Source organism: Malaclemys terrapin, chromosome 5 (genome assembly GCF_027887155.1).
Source record: "Malaclemys terrapin pileata isolate rMalTer1 chromosome 5, rMalTer1.hap1, whole genome shotgun sequence".
Lineage (NCBI taxonomy): Eukaryota > Metazoa > Chordata > Testudines > Emydidae > Malaclemys > Malaclemys terrapin.
This window is the reverse complement of record NC_071509.1, coordinates 120,105,109-120,118,996: the sequence shown is the minus strand read 5'-3', so window position 1 is coordinate 120,118,996 and position 13,888 is coordinate 120,105,109. Positions and strand designations below refer to the sequence as shown.

The window sequence follows — 13,888 nt, the reverse complement described above, 5'->3', positions numbered from 1 at the left end:
GGAAGCAGCCTCCAGGCGCATGGGTGGCCAGGGAGGCTCCGCATGCTGCCCTCACAGTTCCGGCCCAATGGGAGCTGCGGAGGCAGCACTAGGGGAGGGAGCAATACACGGAGTTTCCCTGGCCGCCCATGCACCTAGGGGCCACAAGGAACTGGCAGCTGGCTCTGGGAGCTGTGCGGAGCTAGGGCAGGCAGGGAGCCCACCTTAGCCCCGGGCCTCTGCTGCACTGCCGACTGTAATTTTAACAGTCAGGTCAAAAAACGGATGCCTCGCAACCCTACTCAGCAGGCACCCAGGGCTGGTGCGTCTGCATGGGTACCAGGGCTAGCAGGATGCGAAGGCAGCGAAGGTGTGGCAGGTTCAGCATCCCTACTCTTGCCCCGTGCCTTGTGCTGGACAGCGAGCCCATGCTGAGCCTGCCGCACCTTCGCTTCCTAGGTACCTGTGCAGGCTGGATTAAAGCAAGTGTGAGCACCTGACACAGCTGCACCCCAAATTGCAGCATGGAGCATAGAAATGTAGGGCTGGAAGGGACCTCGAGCAGCCATCCAGTCCATCCACCTGTGCTGAAGCAGAACCAAGTAAACCTAGACCATCCCTGACACGTGTGTGTCTAACCTGTTCTCAAAAACCTTCCCCAACAGGGATCCACAATCTCCTTTGGAAGCCTATATATACCGTCGGAGAGTGGTCAGGGGGTTCTCAACCTTTTTCATAAAGTGCTGCCAACTCTCCTGATTATATCACAATTTCACAGCATTTGGTTTATTGGATGTATATATTTGGCATTTTCTCTTAAAAGTCACATTTTCTGAAATCAAGGGTTGCCTGAGAATCCCAGCTTGAATTTGGATATCGCCTAGCACAATGGCGTCCTGGTCCATGACTAGTCTTTGTAGGTGTTATGGTAAAACAAAAAAAATAATAATAATAATAACCCAGTGCTGCTGGCGGATATCGGGACAGACACCAAAATATCGGGACAGTCCCAATTTTATCGGGACATCTGGTCACCCTATAAAGTGAGAGACTCAAGAAGGGTACACTATTTCGCTTAACAAAGAAAAGGTTACAGGTGACTTAATCAAAGTCTGTAAGTACCTAGATGGGGAACAGAAATTTAATAATAGACGGATCTTCAGTTTAGCAGAGAAAGCTAGACAAATTCAAACTCAAAATCATATTTAACAGTAAGGGAATTAACCACTGGAAAATTTACAAAGGGCTGTAGTGGATTCAGAAATTTTAAAATCAAGATTGGATGGTTTTCTAAAAGATATGCTCTGGTGTAAACAGTTAATTCTGAGATAGTTCTATGCCTTGTGTTATACAGGAGGGCAGACTAGATGATCACTGTGGTCCTTTCGGGCTTTATAATCTATTAATCTGAATCCCACAAGGTCATGTATCAGCAGACACATGAAAATAAAGAATCTTATTTGTTAGACAGATTCCAGGCAGGTTTCAGCCCTGTCCTAATTATCTGTCTCTTGTTGAATAGGTTGAATGTCATTGATTTGGCAGTGAGGTAGTTAATTTTACAGATACAGCAGACACCTTTTCTCGGTGTCACATGCACATAAACAGCATTTTTTCCCGTCCTGTCTCCAGTGGAGAAGCATTTCCTGGTCTCTGAAAAATAAATAACCGACATTGTTTTAAATAGTGACTAAGGGTCAAAGTACTGAAAGCCTGTAGAAAAATGAATCTCTTTATGGAGCTTTTGTTGCTTTTACCTATAATAATTTACTCCTACATAGAGGCTTTTGTGAAGCTTTTCATTCCTGTGAAGAGGAAGTCTGTCAGTGGAGAGCTTGTTCTCATTACCGGTGCTGGTCATGGAATTGGGAGAGTAACAGCCTATGAATTTGCCAATCGACAAAGCAGATTGGTTCTATGGGACATCAATAAGGTAATGCAGTAAACTTTATCTCCAGTACCATCCCACCCTGAAATTATTGTCTTTTATCTGAAAGAGGAGGTTAGATTAAAACTTATCTATATACTATACATGTAACTCTTCTGCCTGGTAGTGTTGGCAGCAATAAAGGATGGGCTCAGTATCTAGGGGACCCTCTTAACAATACTAAATACAAGTGACTTGAGCCCCCACCCAACTCTGGGCTAACAGGGCTGGAGCTCTCAGCTGGCAGGGACCCTGGAGCTCCAAGCTGCCACAGCACCTGTGGCAGCACCCAGAGCTCTCAGCCTCTTCAGGAAGTAGGGGCATCTGCAGCGCTCAGCCCCCATGGGTGGCGGTGGCACCCCAAGCTTCAAGCCACCAGACCCAGAGTTCTCAGGTGCCATGGGTGGCGGGGGCCCCGGAGCACCCAGCAGCTGCGGGTGGTGGGGGCTCCCAGTTGCCAGCCCCAGAGCTCTCAGGCACTGCGGGCAGCAGGGACCCCAGAGCTCTGAGCTGCCATGGGTGGTGGAGACCCCAGAGCAGTCAGCTGCTGCAGGCGGTGGGGACCCAGGAGCTCTGAGCCACTGGGGCTGAAGCAGGGGTCCCAGAGCTGTCAGCCACGGCAGCAACCGGTGCTGGACCCCTCCCCTGTCCCACAGTGGGGCTTGGGATCTCTCCCCCGCCACAAGGCTCAGCCTTCAGTCATCCCCCGTCAGCATCCCCATTATTTTTAGTAAAAATCACAGACAGGTCACGGGCTTCCGTGAATTTTTGTTTATTGCCCGCAACCTGTCGGTTATTTTTAGTAAAAATAACTGTGACAAAATCTTAACCTTAACCATAAGCAAACACCTGCCACACAGTACATTGGGCAGCGTCCTTTGCCTCAGTTTCCCACCTTGCGGTGTGAAAGTCTTACAAATGAGTGTTCCTTTAACACACTTTAGTCCTTTCCCCCCCACTTGCATTCGTTGTCCGAGGTCAGTAACATTCCCCAGAATCCTGGTTTGCATTTGGGTTGGTTCACCTCCCACGCCAGAAAATGGATGAGCAATGCCTCTGCCGCTGCCGGCAGTTACTGCCATTGCTGGCCGCTTGCTGCTGCTTCTTCCACTGCTTGCTACTACTGTTATATCTGCCACCACTCGCTGCTTGCTACTGCACTGTCACTGTTTGCACCTCTGGGATGCCATGTTCTAAGGTTCTGCCACTTGAATACTAAAGGGAATTTTAACCCCCCAAAGCCAAAATCAATCATTTTGGCAAAGCAGTTCTGTCTGCTGAATACCTAGGCAGAGTAGGTGAGACACAATGCTCCTGGAGTCTTTACCCACAGTTCATCGCTAGATGGCAGGGGAGAGTTCATTCAGACCCTGGCTTACATCCACATTCACACAAGTGCTCAACATCCACATTTGCCTCTAATGGTAGTCAGAGCACTGATTGGTATGCTGTGTGTAAGTAGAATGAGGATTTTGTGCCCCTTTAAAAGACTTTATGCTGTGGTTCACATAAATAATCACTTAAGTGGAATTGTAGTCAACATACCTGTTTGTTCCGTTTTCTTTTAATGGGACACCATGATCTTGAAATCTAGTCAATTTGGTGGAAGGGGGGGATTAAAGTATTTTCAGTTTCTACACCTGCCCCTGCATCCCTTAGACAATTTTGATGGTTCTACAACCATATTTCCTGTTTTTAAAATGTTTTCCATTGCTGTATGGCATCAATGGAGAGAAAGAGCTATTTAACAACAACAACAACAAAATACGCCCCCAGTCTTGCAAACTTTTAGGCCTGATCTGTACTTAAAACTTAGGTCTACATAGCTACAATGCTTAGGGGTGTGAAAAATAAGAGGACCGACTGGTGCCCTAATAATAGGATCCAGTCCAGGCACCTCTGAGAAACTGTGATTTTCCCCTTTTTCATTTATAGCATGGCATTGAGGAAACAGCTGCAGAGTGCAGAAGGCTGGGGGCCACAGCTCATGCTTTTGTGGTGGACTGCAGTAAAAAGGAGGAAATCTACAGTGCTGCAGAGAAGGTAAGACTGCAATGTGCATTTCTCAGCTTCAGTGAAGATTGGGGAACAGAAGCGCAGGGTACCTGTGATGTTTTGGTGATCCCCCAGACCAGTAAGGGGTTCCATCATCACCTTCCTTGCAACTTTGTGGGCTTTTGTGCTGTGCAGCTATGGTTCAGATTCCTGACAACAATAGCCAGTGCACAAGCATAAGGTCTTACGCTGGCTTCTGTGACACCAGAGCCATTTCAGTCCCAAGTACCCCGAAGTCCATCCTCCCCGATTTCTTCACTACCAGACACTCAAACTTTTCCCTTCTGCCTCCGGAGGCATGAAACCAGACACCAGCTTACTTTGGCACACTCTACAGTTTACACACCAGGGACCTGCTTGGGGTGAAAATAAACAAAATGTTTATTTAACAGAATAAACACAGATTCAAAGATGAAATAGTAAGGGAGAGCAAATGTATACAAGTTACACAGAAACTAAACATACAGAGACAGTCTCAGGGCTTTATACTTCCATAGTAGATAAAATCCCTTTCCTAACACAAGTTCCCTATTGTCTCTGAACAGTTTTCCAGCGTACCTCCTAGTCTGGATATGTATGTCATAATGGCCATCAAGTTCAGAGCATCACCTGCTTTCATAAAAGACCTTACTCAATATGCTTTTATAGTACAATAATACAGTATGCATTCTACTGATCATTTGGGAGGTTTAAACCTTCCGTTCTCCCCTTGGGGTATGTGGCCCCTGTTTATCACAGTACCACATTCACCTCATTCAGATAATTAATAAAATCTCACTTTTCCCACCAACTTCTGCAGGAGGAGTTAACCAATAATTAAAAGAGAAAGTGTCCATTCTAATGCTCTTCTTTATGTTTCCTCTTTGACATCATGCCTTTTCTGAATCTGCCCCTTGGATTGTAAGCTCTTTGGAGTAGGGACCATCATTTTTTTAATATCTAGTCCAGTATTAACAACGCTGTGGGCAATTAAACATAGAATTTTGTATTAAAAGCACTATAATTCTACAGATGAGTTAAACTAATTTGGGTAACTTTCAGTATCTTTTGAATCTAGTTTTTCAGAGCTCTGTAATTAATACTGGAGATTGATTTATATTATAGCCCCAAATCTGCAAGGAGCTCCCTGGGGTGGACTTAGAATTTGCATAATTTCCTCTGATGAATCTGAATTCTTTTGGTGATTTTTCTTCTCTGCAAAAAGCAAGGTTCTACAATAGGCTGAGGTTCAAAAGTTAAAACCAACTAAACTAGTTGGTATAACACTGTCAACTCTACAATTCCTAGCTCTGCATGTAACTATGTATTTAAATTCTTCAATTTTTAAAAGGTGAAAAAAGACATTGGAGATGTTACCATCTTGGTAAATAATGCAGGAGTGATTACAACTGCCGATCTGCTCTCAACTCAGGACCATCAGATACAAAAAATGTTCGAGGTCAACATTCTCGCTCATTACTGGGTAAATGTCACTACAGTGTCAGTGTGTTAAGTTTAATAAAATGTATTTTTAAACTATTTAAAGACAATAAATACTTTAGTTTTAAAATACACTAAACAGTGACCTACATAGAAAATACATTTCTCTCTTGATTGCTCTGTTGCTGTCTGTCACACACACTTTTTCTTTCTTTTAACTATTTTCAAGACTACAAAAGCATTTCTGCCAGCAATGCTGAACAACAACCATGGCCATATTGTCACTGTTGCTTCAGCAGCTGGTCATTTGGCAACTTCTTTCATGGTGACTTACAGGTATGTGATTTTAAATTTCAATCTCCTTCACCATTTTTTAATTTTTGTTTCCCACTGACTAACAAGGGCTGTCCTTACAACCGACACCAAAGATAACTATTCCAGTTCTAAGAGATACTTCTTGTAGAAGTAAGTGCTCATGTACAAAATGTGTACATATTACCTTAGGAGCATCCCTGTACCAGAAGGTAAGGGGCTCCCTGGTATCTAGCAGTGAGTTTCAGCTGGCTTTTGACCAGCTCAGTGTACCCCAACTCCCTATTGTTATAATCTGTATTTAAAAGGTTTCAAGTGATATGTCACTGGAAAACTAATAATTCACTGATCATTAATACTCTTGCCTAATGTATGTGCAGTCAACCCACAAAGGATTATGCAGATGTGCTGAAATTAGAACTAAAATGTGTTTAAACCAGCTACGTCAAGGGGAGTTGATAAACAGGTTTTCTCCAGCCAATGGGAAATTGAGGCACGGAGAGGTGAAATGACTTGTCCAAGGTCATGTAGCAGGCCAGTGGCAGCTCTGCAGCCCAGACCAGTACTCTAGCCACTAGGCCACACTGCCTCTTGAGAATAAAATCTCAAGAAGGAAAACTTGGTAAGATGACGTTACTGAGCCAGCTGATCCTACTGATGGATTGTATAGACAGTGACAGAGGGTCCTGTGGCACCTTTAAGACTAACAGAAGTATTGGGAGCAATACTTCTGTTAGTCTTAAAGGTGCCACAGGACCCTCTGTTGCTTTTTACAGATTCAGACTAACACGGCTACCCCTCTGATACTTGTATAGACAGTGGAGCTGCATGGCAGATAATTTTCTGCCTATGTCAAAAGTAACTGGGATTGGGAACTGTTTTTCAGCCGGATCATTTGTAATTCTCTTTCAGTTCAAGCAAGTTTGCTGCAGTTGGATTTCATAAAGCCCTAACACAAGAACTTTCTGCACTGGGAAAGGATGGAATAAAAACATCATGCCTTTGTCCTGTTTTTACAAATACTGGATTTGTCAAAAATCCAAGTATAAGGTAAGATTTGAAGACCATTGAACAGTGGGAATCTCAAGTCCCTGCCCTTAGCAGTGTCTTTTCTGAATATTACAGTTTACTCATTTCCAGGTTTGGTGCTCAGTTCAATTATGTAAAAATGAAGATAATCAATACATAGTATCTCAGCTCCATGATGTCAGTTAACTCACCTAGTAGTGATATTTGTACTATCTTGATTCATCAATATTTAAAGCATCCTAGTTTGAATTTATTGACCCTAATGATTCCATGATATTCAGTCCTACTTTTAACATGTGCCTTTCGTTTCAGATTCATGAAAGTTTTGGAGCCAGAGAAGGTTGCAAATAAACTGCTAGAGGGGATATTGACCAACCAGAAAATGATTTTTGTTCCATCATTTCTGAAGATGCATCTAATATTGGAAAAGTATGTACAGGAAATATTAGAAAACAAACTCGAGTTATAACTATTTCTTAATGTGCAAATGTCTAGATTTTTTTTCTCTTGAACTTTTGTTTCAGAAAAACACTCATTTTACTACAGTGGAACCAAATCAGTAAAAGAAAGTATGGTGGGGTGGTAAGCCATTTGAATAAGTGATCAATAGAAAACGAAGCCACCCCATCTTCATTGATAAGTATGTTGATGTCAGATAGTTGTTATCCTCCTGTGACAGCAAATATCTGCACCAGAAAATGGTTTACAAAAAATATATAGTAAGATAGTAGTCTTCAGATATGCTAAGGGCTGTCTTAAAGAGGTGGATGATCAATTGTTCTCCATGTGCACTGAGGGTAAGGAAATAAATAGTCAACTTAATCTCCAGCAAGGGAGATTTAGGTTAGATATTATGGAAAGCTTTCAAACTAGAAGGTTAGTCAAATATTAGAATAGGTTACAAAAGGAGGTTGTGAAATCCCCATCATTGGAACAGGTTAGGCAGACATCTGTCATGAATGGTCTAGGTGTACGTGATCCTACCTCAGCATGGGGAGATGGAAAAATGACCACTTAAGACCTCCTCCAGCACTACATTGCTATTATTCACTGTTTTAAAATATAACAATAGCACTGTCACAAAATAGTTTAAGTCAGGACAGTGTCTCTCTCTGTGATGGTACTAATAGCTCTTGCACAAAAAATGGTTAGTTGAGTCCCCTTCTCATTGGCTCTGAGGGGCCCCTTTTGCAGTGGAACCTATGGTTATAAGTGCACGGAGGGACAGATTTGTGGTTAGAGTTGTTAGGGGATATGCAGGGGAAGATGCACTTTCTGCAGAGCATGGTGTCGCCACTCTGCCTCAGTGAGCAGAGCGTGAAGCAAGGGCATCTTGGGCGAAGGTCAGAAGTGGGGCCAAAGATCCTGCTGCGTCACAATCTTCCTGACCAACATTTCAACCTTCCAGGCCATCAGTCTCATAAAGGCTAAAGTAGCTTCTGCGAAATGGCTCCAAAACAGCTCCACAGCCTAGGAAGCAGGCTTTTTCCCCTATACCTCCCTGTACAAGGGTTAACCAGGACTCGACCCTCTCCAGGGCAGCTGGGAGCCACACCGGCTCACTACATACAGTTATTGTTCGGGGAATTAGTCTGTCCGCGGGGGTCTTCCTCGGCAGCCCTTGCGGTAACTGAAATAAACAATGTAAGCCCAGGCCTGGGTCAGGGCAGGCAACAATGCTGAGTTAGGAGCTCAGGCCCTCAAGCAGGGCTGAGCAGTAGCAGTACAGACAATAGCAATAGGCCCAAGCCTCCTCAGGCCTGGGAGAGGGGGAGACTGCCACCCATCAGTTGGGTGGCAGGGGGGACGTAGGCCCTCCCACTCCACTGCGTCCCAGCCCGGGGCCCTAGCAGCAGCAGAAAACCCGCTGCATAGTCAGTGGGGATCCTGGCCGCAACACACTGTCATGGGCTCTGGCAGTGCTGCAGCCAGACAGGGGTCGACTGTCCCCGGGCTACTTCCACACTCCCCCTCGGGTAGTACCTGGGTCAGGGTGTTGTCCTCTGGGGGGTCCAGCACCATAGGTTCTTCTGGACAGTGAGCGCAGGGCAGGCCGGCAACTCCTCCAGGTAGCGGGCACAGGGCAGGCCCAGCCAGTCCTGGCGGCTGCCTTGGGCCTCAGAGTTTTCCCAGTCACAAGCTAGGCTGCAGGCGTCTTGCCTCTCCGGCGGCTTGGGCCTTACTGAACTCTGAGGGCAAGCCTTTATACTTCCAGGCTGCCAACTGACCCTCTGAGGGGTGGGCTCTGAGCTCCCTAGCTCCACCCACTCCGGCCTCCAGATGGGCTCCTCCTTTTCCGGGGTGGCAGGGAGCCACACCGCCTCACTACACTCCCCTTGCACTTCTGCCCAACACCCAACCTAGTTACAAGATTTGCCCCAGAGTGCAAATCCAGCACCAGGTACTGCATGTCAAATTAGCTAATTTGAATAACATTTCCAATTAACCATTTCATTGTTTGATGAAACACCGCTGACAGTAGAGCACGGGATCCTTAACAAACTGATGTCACACTCCACAGAAAAAGTCTTTGGCTACATCTACTTTTAAAATACCACAGTAGCACAGGTGCCATTGTGCTGCTGCTGTAGCACTTCAGTGTAGACACTTATTACAGTGAGGGGAGAGGTTCTCCCATTGGCTTAGATAATCCACCTCCGCAAGAGGTGATAGCTAAATTGACGGAGGAATTCTTCCATCAACCTAGCGCTGTCAACCCTGGACATTAGGTCAGCTTACCTATGTCTCTCAAATGCAGATTTTTCACACTCCTGAGAGACTTAGCTATGCTGATGTTATTTTTGGCTAGATGTGTCCACAAACATTTGATTTGACAAATTGTAACTTTTTGTTAGACTTTGTCCACAGAAACACAAACTTGGAGGCAAACTGGGGTGTGACACAACCCTGCTGGACCCTGCTGACATGCATTAACAGTTCATTAATGTGCTGTGATTAGTCCCGTTTCAAAAAGGACTAGATTGTTGGCTCATTTTTACAATTTTAGATTTATGAGCTAAAAGCCCTCATTATATTGAGTAATAAGAGAGCTAACATGGCTAAAATGTGCATGTGGTGGTGGGGACAGACAGAGTTACAAACGTTTGGCAGCTGTACAGGAAGGTTATTATTAGATAAGTTTCAAAGGTGGCTTATAAAACGACCCACATAATTGCAAAGTTTCTGAAGCCTTGAGAATTCAGGGTTTAGGGTCCCGCCAAAGCCGCTAACAGCTATTGAGATAACCTAAATCAAGATTATTTTCAAAATGAAATTACTTACGTTATTTTCTTGGGACCCAATAGTAACCGGACACGCAAAAACCCATGGGAGGAACGCTAGAGGGAGGAAACTTCACCTGACACTCTTCCTGTAGCTGCCACCAAATCATAATAAGAGGGTGTGAGGGTTTGCTGCCCTGTGGGAGAAAGAGGGCATCCAGTATACAAATCCTTCAGCAGAAGCACAAGAGCATCCCTGGGGCTCCAGCAATGGAGCCATGTTGCCACGGAATGCTGCACAGGCAGTAGCCCTTGGAATCCCCACGAAGGGAGGCAGATTGTGGTGGAATGGGGCTGCACTCTAGGAGTAACATATCTTAGGGCTATTTAATTCTTTGGACATATTCTCCACAAGGGGGAAGTTATTTGCATATATCCAGCTTCCCCTGGCCCTCCCACTCTGGCCCCAGGCCAGCATCTCCTCTTACCCATTATCCCCCTTTCCTACAGCAGGAGGGAGTCCAACAAACAGAAGTTCCATGGATCCTGGGGAGATGATCCCACACAGTTTTAAAGTTTCTAATCATTATTTCAATTAAATGTTTCAATCTCTCTTCCAGGATTCTTCCAGAGCATGCCTTGGCAGCAGTGTACAAGCTGCAGAATATTCAATTTGATGCAGTTGTTGGATACAGAAACAGGGTCATAAGTGATTAGGTCATCGCCCTCCTCCTCAAACCACACAGGCTGCAGATGGTTCATGTTTTGAGTTCAGATCAATTATTCAGTGTTTTGATTCATTCAGAGAAAAAATGGAAGACCCATCTCTTTCCAACTGCCTTCCCACAACACAGCACTTGATAAAGTCACAGCAACACTGCTCTGAACAGCAATGAATTTCTGTAGGTACCTGGCTGGCTGAGTTCCTGTTACAATGATTATTTTAATGCTTCTGGCATTTGCTAGTATTGTGTAATTAACTGAATATGTTAGGGTGCCAAGAGCTTTAGGTAGAAATCTTTTTATGATTCTAAATCTAAATAAATAAATAAAATAGACACATACACAAATCCTGTGTGCATGGCAACAGACTATGCGGTAGCGGTGGAAAATGCAGTCCTTCAGACTGAATGTTGCTTAATTTTGTTGGCACCCAGATATCATGGTGATCTTATCTATTCTGTAAAGGTTCTTATACCACACTCGTCACCATAGTATCTGAGCACCTAAGTCATTCATTGAGTAACATGACTGCCATGTGGGGGAGAAGCACATGTACTGGAGTGTCTTGTTTTGGGAGAGGGTTGTGGGTTTTTTAGCTGGAGGAAGGGGGGATATTTTTAAAACTATGCATGTTGTTACATATTTGAGAAGGTAAGGTCAAAGAAATGTGCCTTGGTCTTGGAGCAAACAGCGGTGAGGTTTGCAGTGGTCCTTACTTCCAGGGGGAGTTCATTTCACAGTCTCAGACCAGCCCCAAAGAAAGTTCTGTCTCCTGCATGGACAAGCTTTACCCTTATTGTAGAGGGGTCCATTGTGCAGAGGAATGTAGTTGTCTACATATCCTGGGCTCAAGCTGTGAAGCACCTTGAAGATAAGAACTGGGATCTTGGACTTAATTCGAAATTCTGTGGGAAGTCAGTGTAGAGAGCAAACGACAGGTTTGATGTGCTCACAGTAGCCTATGTTTCTGAGGAGATGCAATGAAGTGTTTTGTATTAGTTGGAGTTTCCTAAGTACATGAATTACTGAGGCCATGCTGTACATGTACCCTTGCCACTCCTTATCACCATCTACTCCTCTTCCTCTCTGCTTCCATCCTCTCCCATCAAAAGAAGGAAGTATTGTCTTGGCAGTATTCCATGTCTCCTTGAGAACTGTAGAGAGACTCAAAGGAGCTGCTGGGGAAAAGGATGCTACAGTGAGTCCAGAATTCCTCTCTGCATCAGATGGAGATCATTGCTGATTGTTACATATCAGATTTCAGTAGGAATCAATTGTTTGAGCGCAAACTAGGAAGTCACCTGCAAACAGTCATTGAGTCCATGAATGATTTTGGCCACACACCTGTGTAGAAGGGGAAAATGAGAAATCTGGTACTGTACTGCTTCAGATCACACACATTTTGATGTTTCACTGTTAGCTGTTTTAGATAGAGACTCATATCTTTGTTTCTTGCATAGAGCCGAACACTTGGCTAAAACAAAAATCATAATTCAGGTGTAACTCACACTGTCAAAGCATGACACTTTGTCTCAGTCCAGTGGTTGGAGCAAAGAACTTTATGGAACTAATCCTTCAGCTTCAGAGGTTGAGGTTCATGGTTTTACATTGAGATATCAGAAGTTCAGTCCACACAGTTGATTTACTCAGGGGCTGACATACAAGCATGCATTGGGTTCTGTGGGACCAAACAGTGGCTTCCCAGTTGAAACAATCCCTCAGAAATCTAGACAGTACCAATGAACATTGGACAGTAGGGCTGATATGAAGTAGCTCTGTCCTGTAGACGGAGTGGAATTCATGAAGAATCCATCCCGTAAGGTTTCTCACTAAAATGGGCATTGTTGCTGTGTATGCCGGTAAATATTAATGTTGGCTATTTCTTCAGTGCTTCTGAATGAGGCATTCTGTAACTACTCACAAAGAACTACTGTTAATTATAGTGCCACAGATATTCATAGTGCTAATGTATACAACCAAGACAGAGGCTCTGAGTCTGAACTGTGGCCAAGGTAAACTTAGCATAGGCTGAAAATGCGAAGGGACAGTTTCCTCATCTGTTAAGCAATCACTCACCTTTAAAGTGGATGCTTGGAGCATTAAGGAAACTTAATTAAGTAATGTCTTAAAGGGCGAGCGTTGTATTTTCCCCTCTCTGTTAGAAGGCCCATTTAGAGTATGTCTACACTGCAGCTGGGAGCCAGCATCTCAGCACAGATAGACAGATTCCCAAGCTAGCACGCTAAAAATAGCAGCGTGGACACTGCAGCTCAGACTCTCAAGCCTAGGGAATCGGACTGGGCAAAGTGGTTTTATCATTCCTTCTAACTGTGGCAGTTCAGGGCCTACCTGCCCATAAGCCAAAGTCACCATTTCCTGATACCTTCCATCTACATTCTTCATCTTACTGTACTTCAGCTGCCTCATAAGTGACATCTGTCTTTGATTCCTGTGCATGAATTTGAAAGTGGCCAAACCCCCTTCTTCTGCAAAGGATACACACAAGTCAGTTATTTGTAGTATATGCCATGGCAGATTTCCTTATACTGTCTCTTCCTCCTCCATATGGGTTTCATATGTCCATTCTGATTCTCCACAGGGAATATTACTACAAACACCTGCTAGAATGCACTAGCTTAGCTAAATAAGACCAAAGTATCTCTATTCACTCATTCCAGCTTTGGTACCTGCCTTTCTTGAAAGAGAGCCATCAACTCTCCCATAGATCAGTCCCCTCCCCACATCTCTATCATATCCTTCCACTGGCTCCCTCTTCTCGATTATACCAAACATAAGCTACTCGTGTTCACTTCACGGCCCTTCACGACCTATCTCCACCGTACCTGTCATCCCTCATTTGCTATCAAAGTGTCAACTCCCACCTCTGATCAACCCATGATGCCAGCCTCCGTCGCCCACTTGTTGAATTTTCAAACAGGCACCTCCATGCTTTCTCCTGTGCTGTCCCTCACACTTGGGAGAACTTCCCATAAACATCCATAAAACTAATGCATTATCTTCCTCCAAAACTCTCATCTGTTGTTTAGCCTACAAAAAACTTAATGGTTAGGCTGGTGGTATACTGAGACCACAACCAATCAAGATGACCAATATTGTCTTATTGTTTCCCTGTACTCCCCTATTGGTCTGTCTGTCTTCATCTGTTGTCTTAGATTGTAAGCTCTTTGGTGCACGGACTGTCTTTTTGTTCTGTGTTTACATA

General features: G+C 44.4%; 1 protein-coding gene across 1 annotated transcript; it reads left to right on the top strand.

Annotated features, from left to right (window-relative positions):
* The first annotated feature begins 1,595 nt into the window (after positions 1-1,595).
* LOC128838682 (estradiol 17-beta-dehydrogenase 11-like) lies at positions 1,596-11,004 on the top strand. Its single transcript, XM_054031072.1, has 7 exons — positions 1,596-1,912; positions 3,842-3,949; positions 5,292-5,423; positions 5,610-5,716; positions 6,605-6,742; positions 7,034-7,150; positions 10,563-11,004. Exons 1-7 carry the CDS (start codon positions 1,703-1,705, stop codon positions 10,657-10,659), a joined length of 909 nt encoding a protein of 302 aa, XP_053887047.1. The 5' UTR covers positions 1,596-1,702; the 3' UTR covers positions 10,660-11,004.
* Positions 11,005-13,888: the final 2,884 nt, after the last annotated feature.

Coding starts and splice junctions, on each gene's coding strand:
- LOC128838682 (XM_054031072.1), top strand. CDS start 1,703: ATGAATCTCTTTATGGAGCTTTTGTTGCTTTTACCTATAATAATTTAC. Junction 5,424..5,609: donor ACATTCTCGCTCATTACTGG/GTAAATGTCACT, acceptor ACTATTTTCAAG/ACTACAAAAGCATTTCTGCC. Junction 5,717..6,604: donor TCTTTCATGGTGACTTACAG/GTATGTGATTTT, acceptor ATTCTCTTTCAG/TTCAAGCAAGTTTGCTGCAG.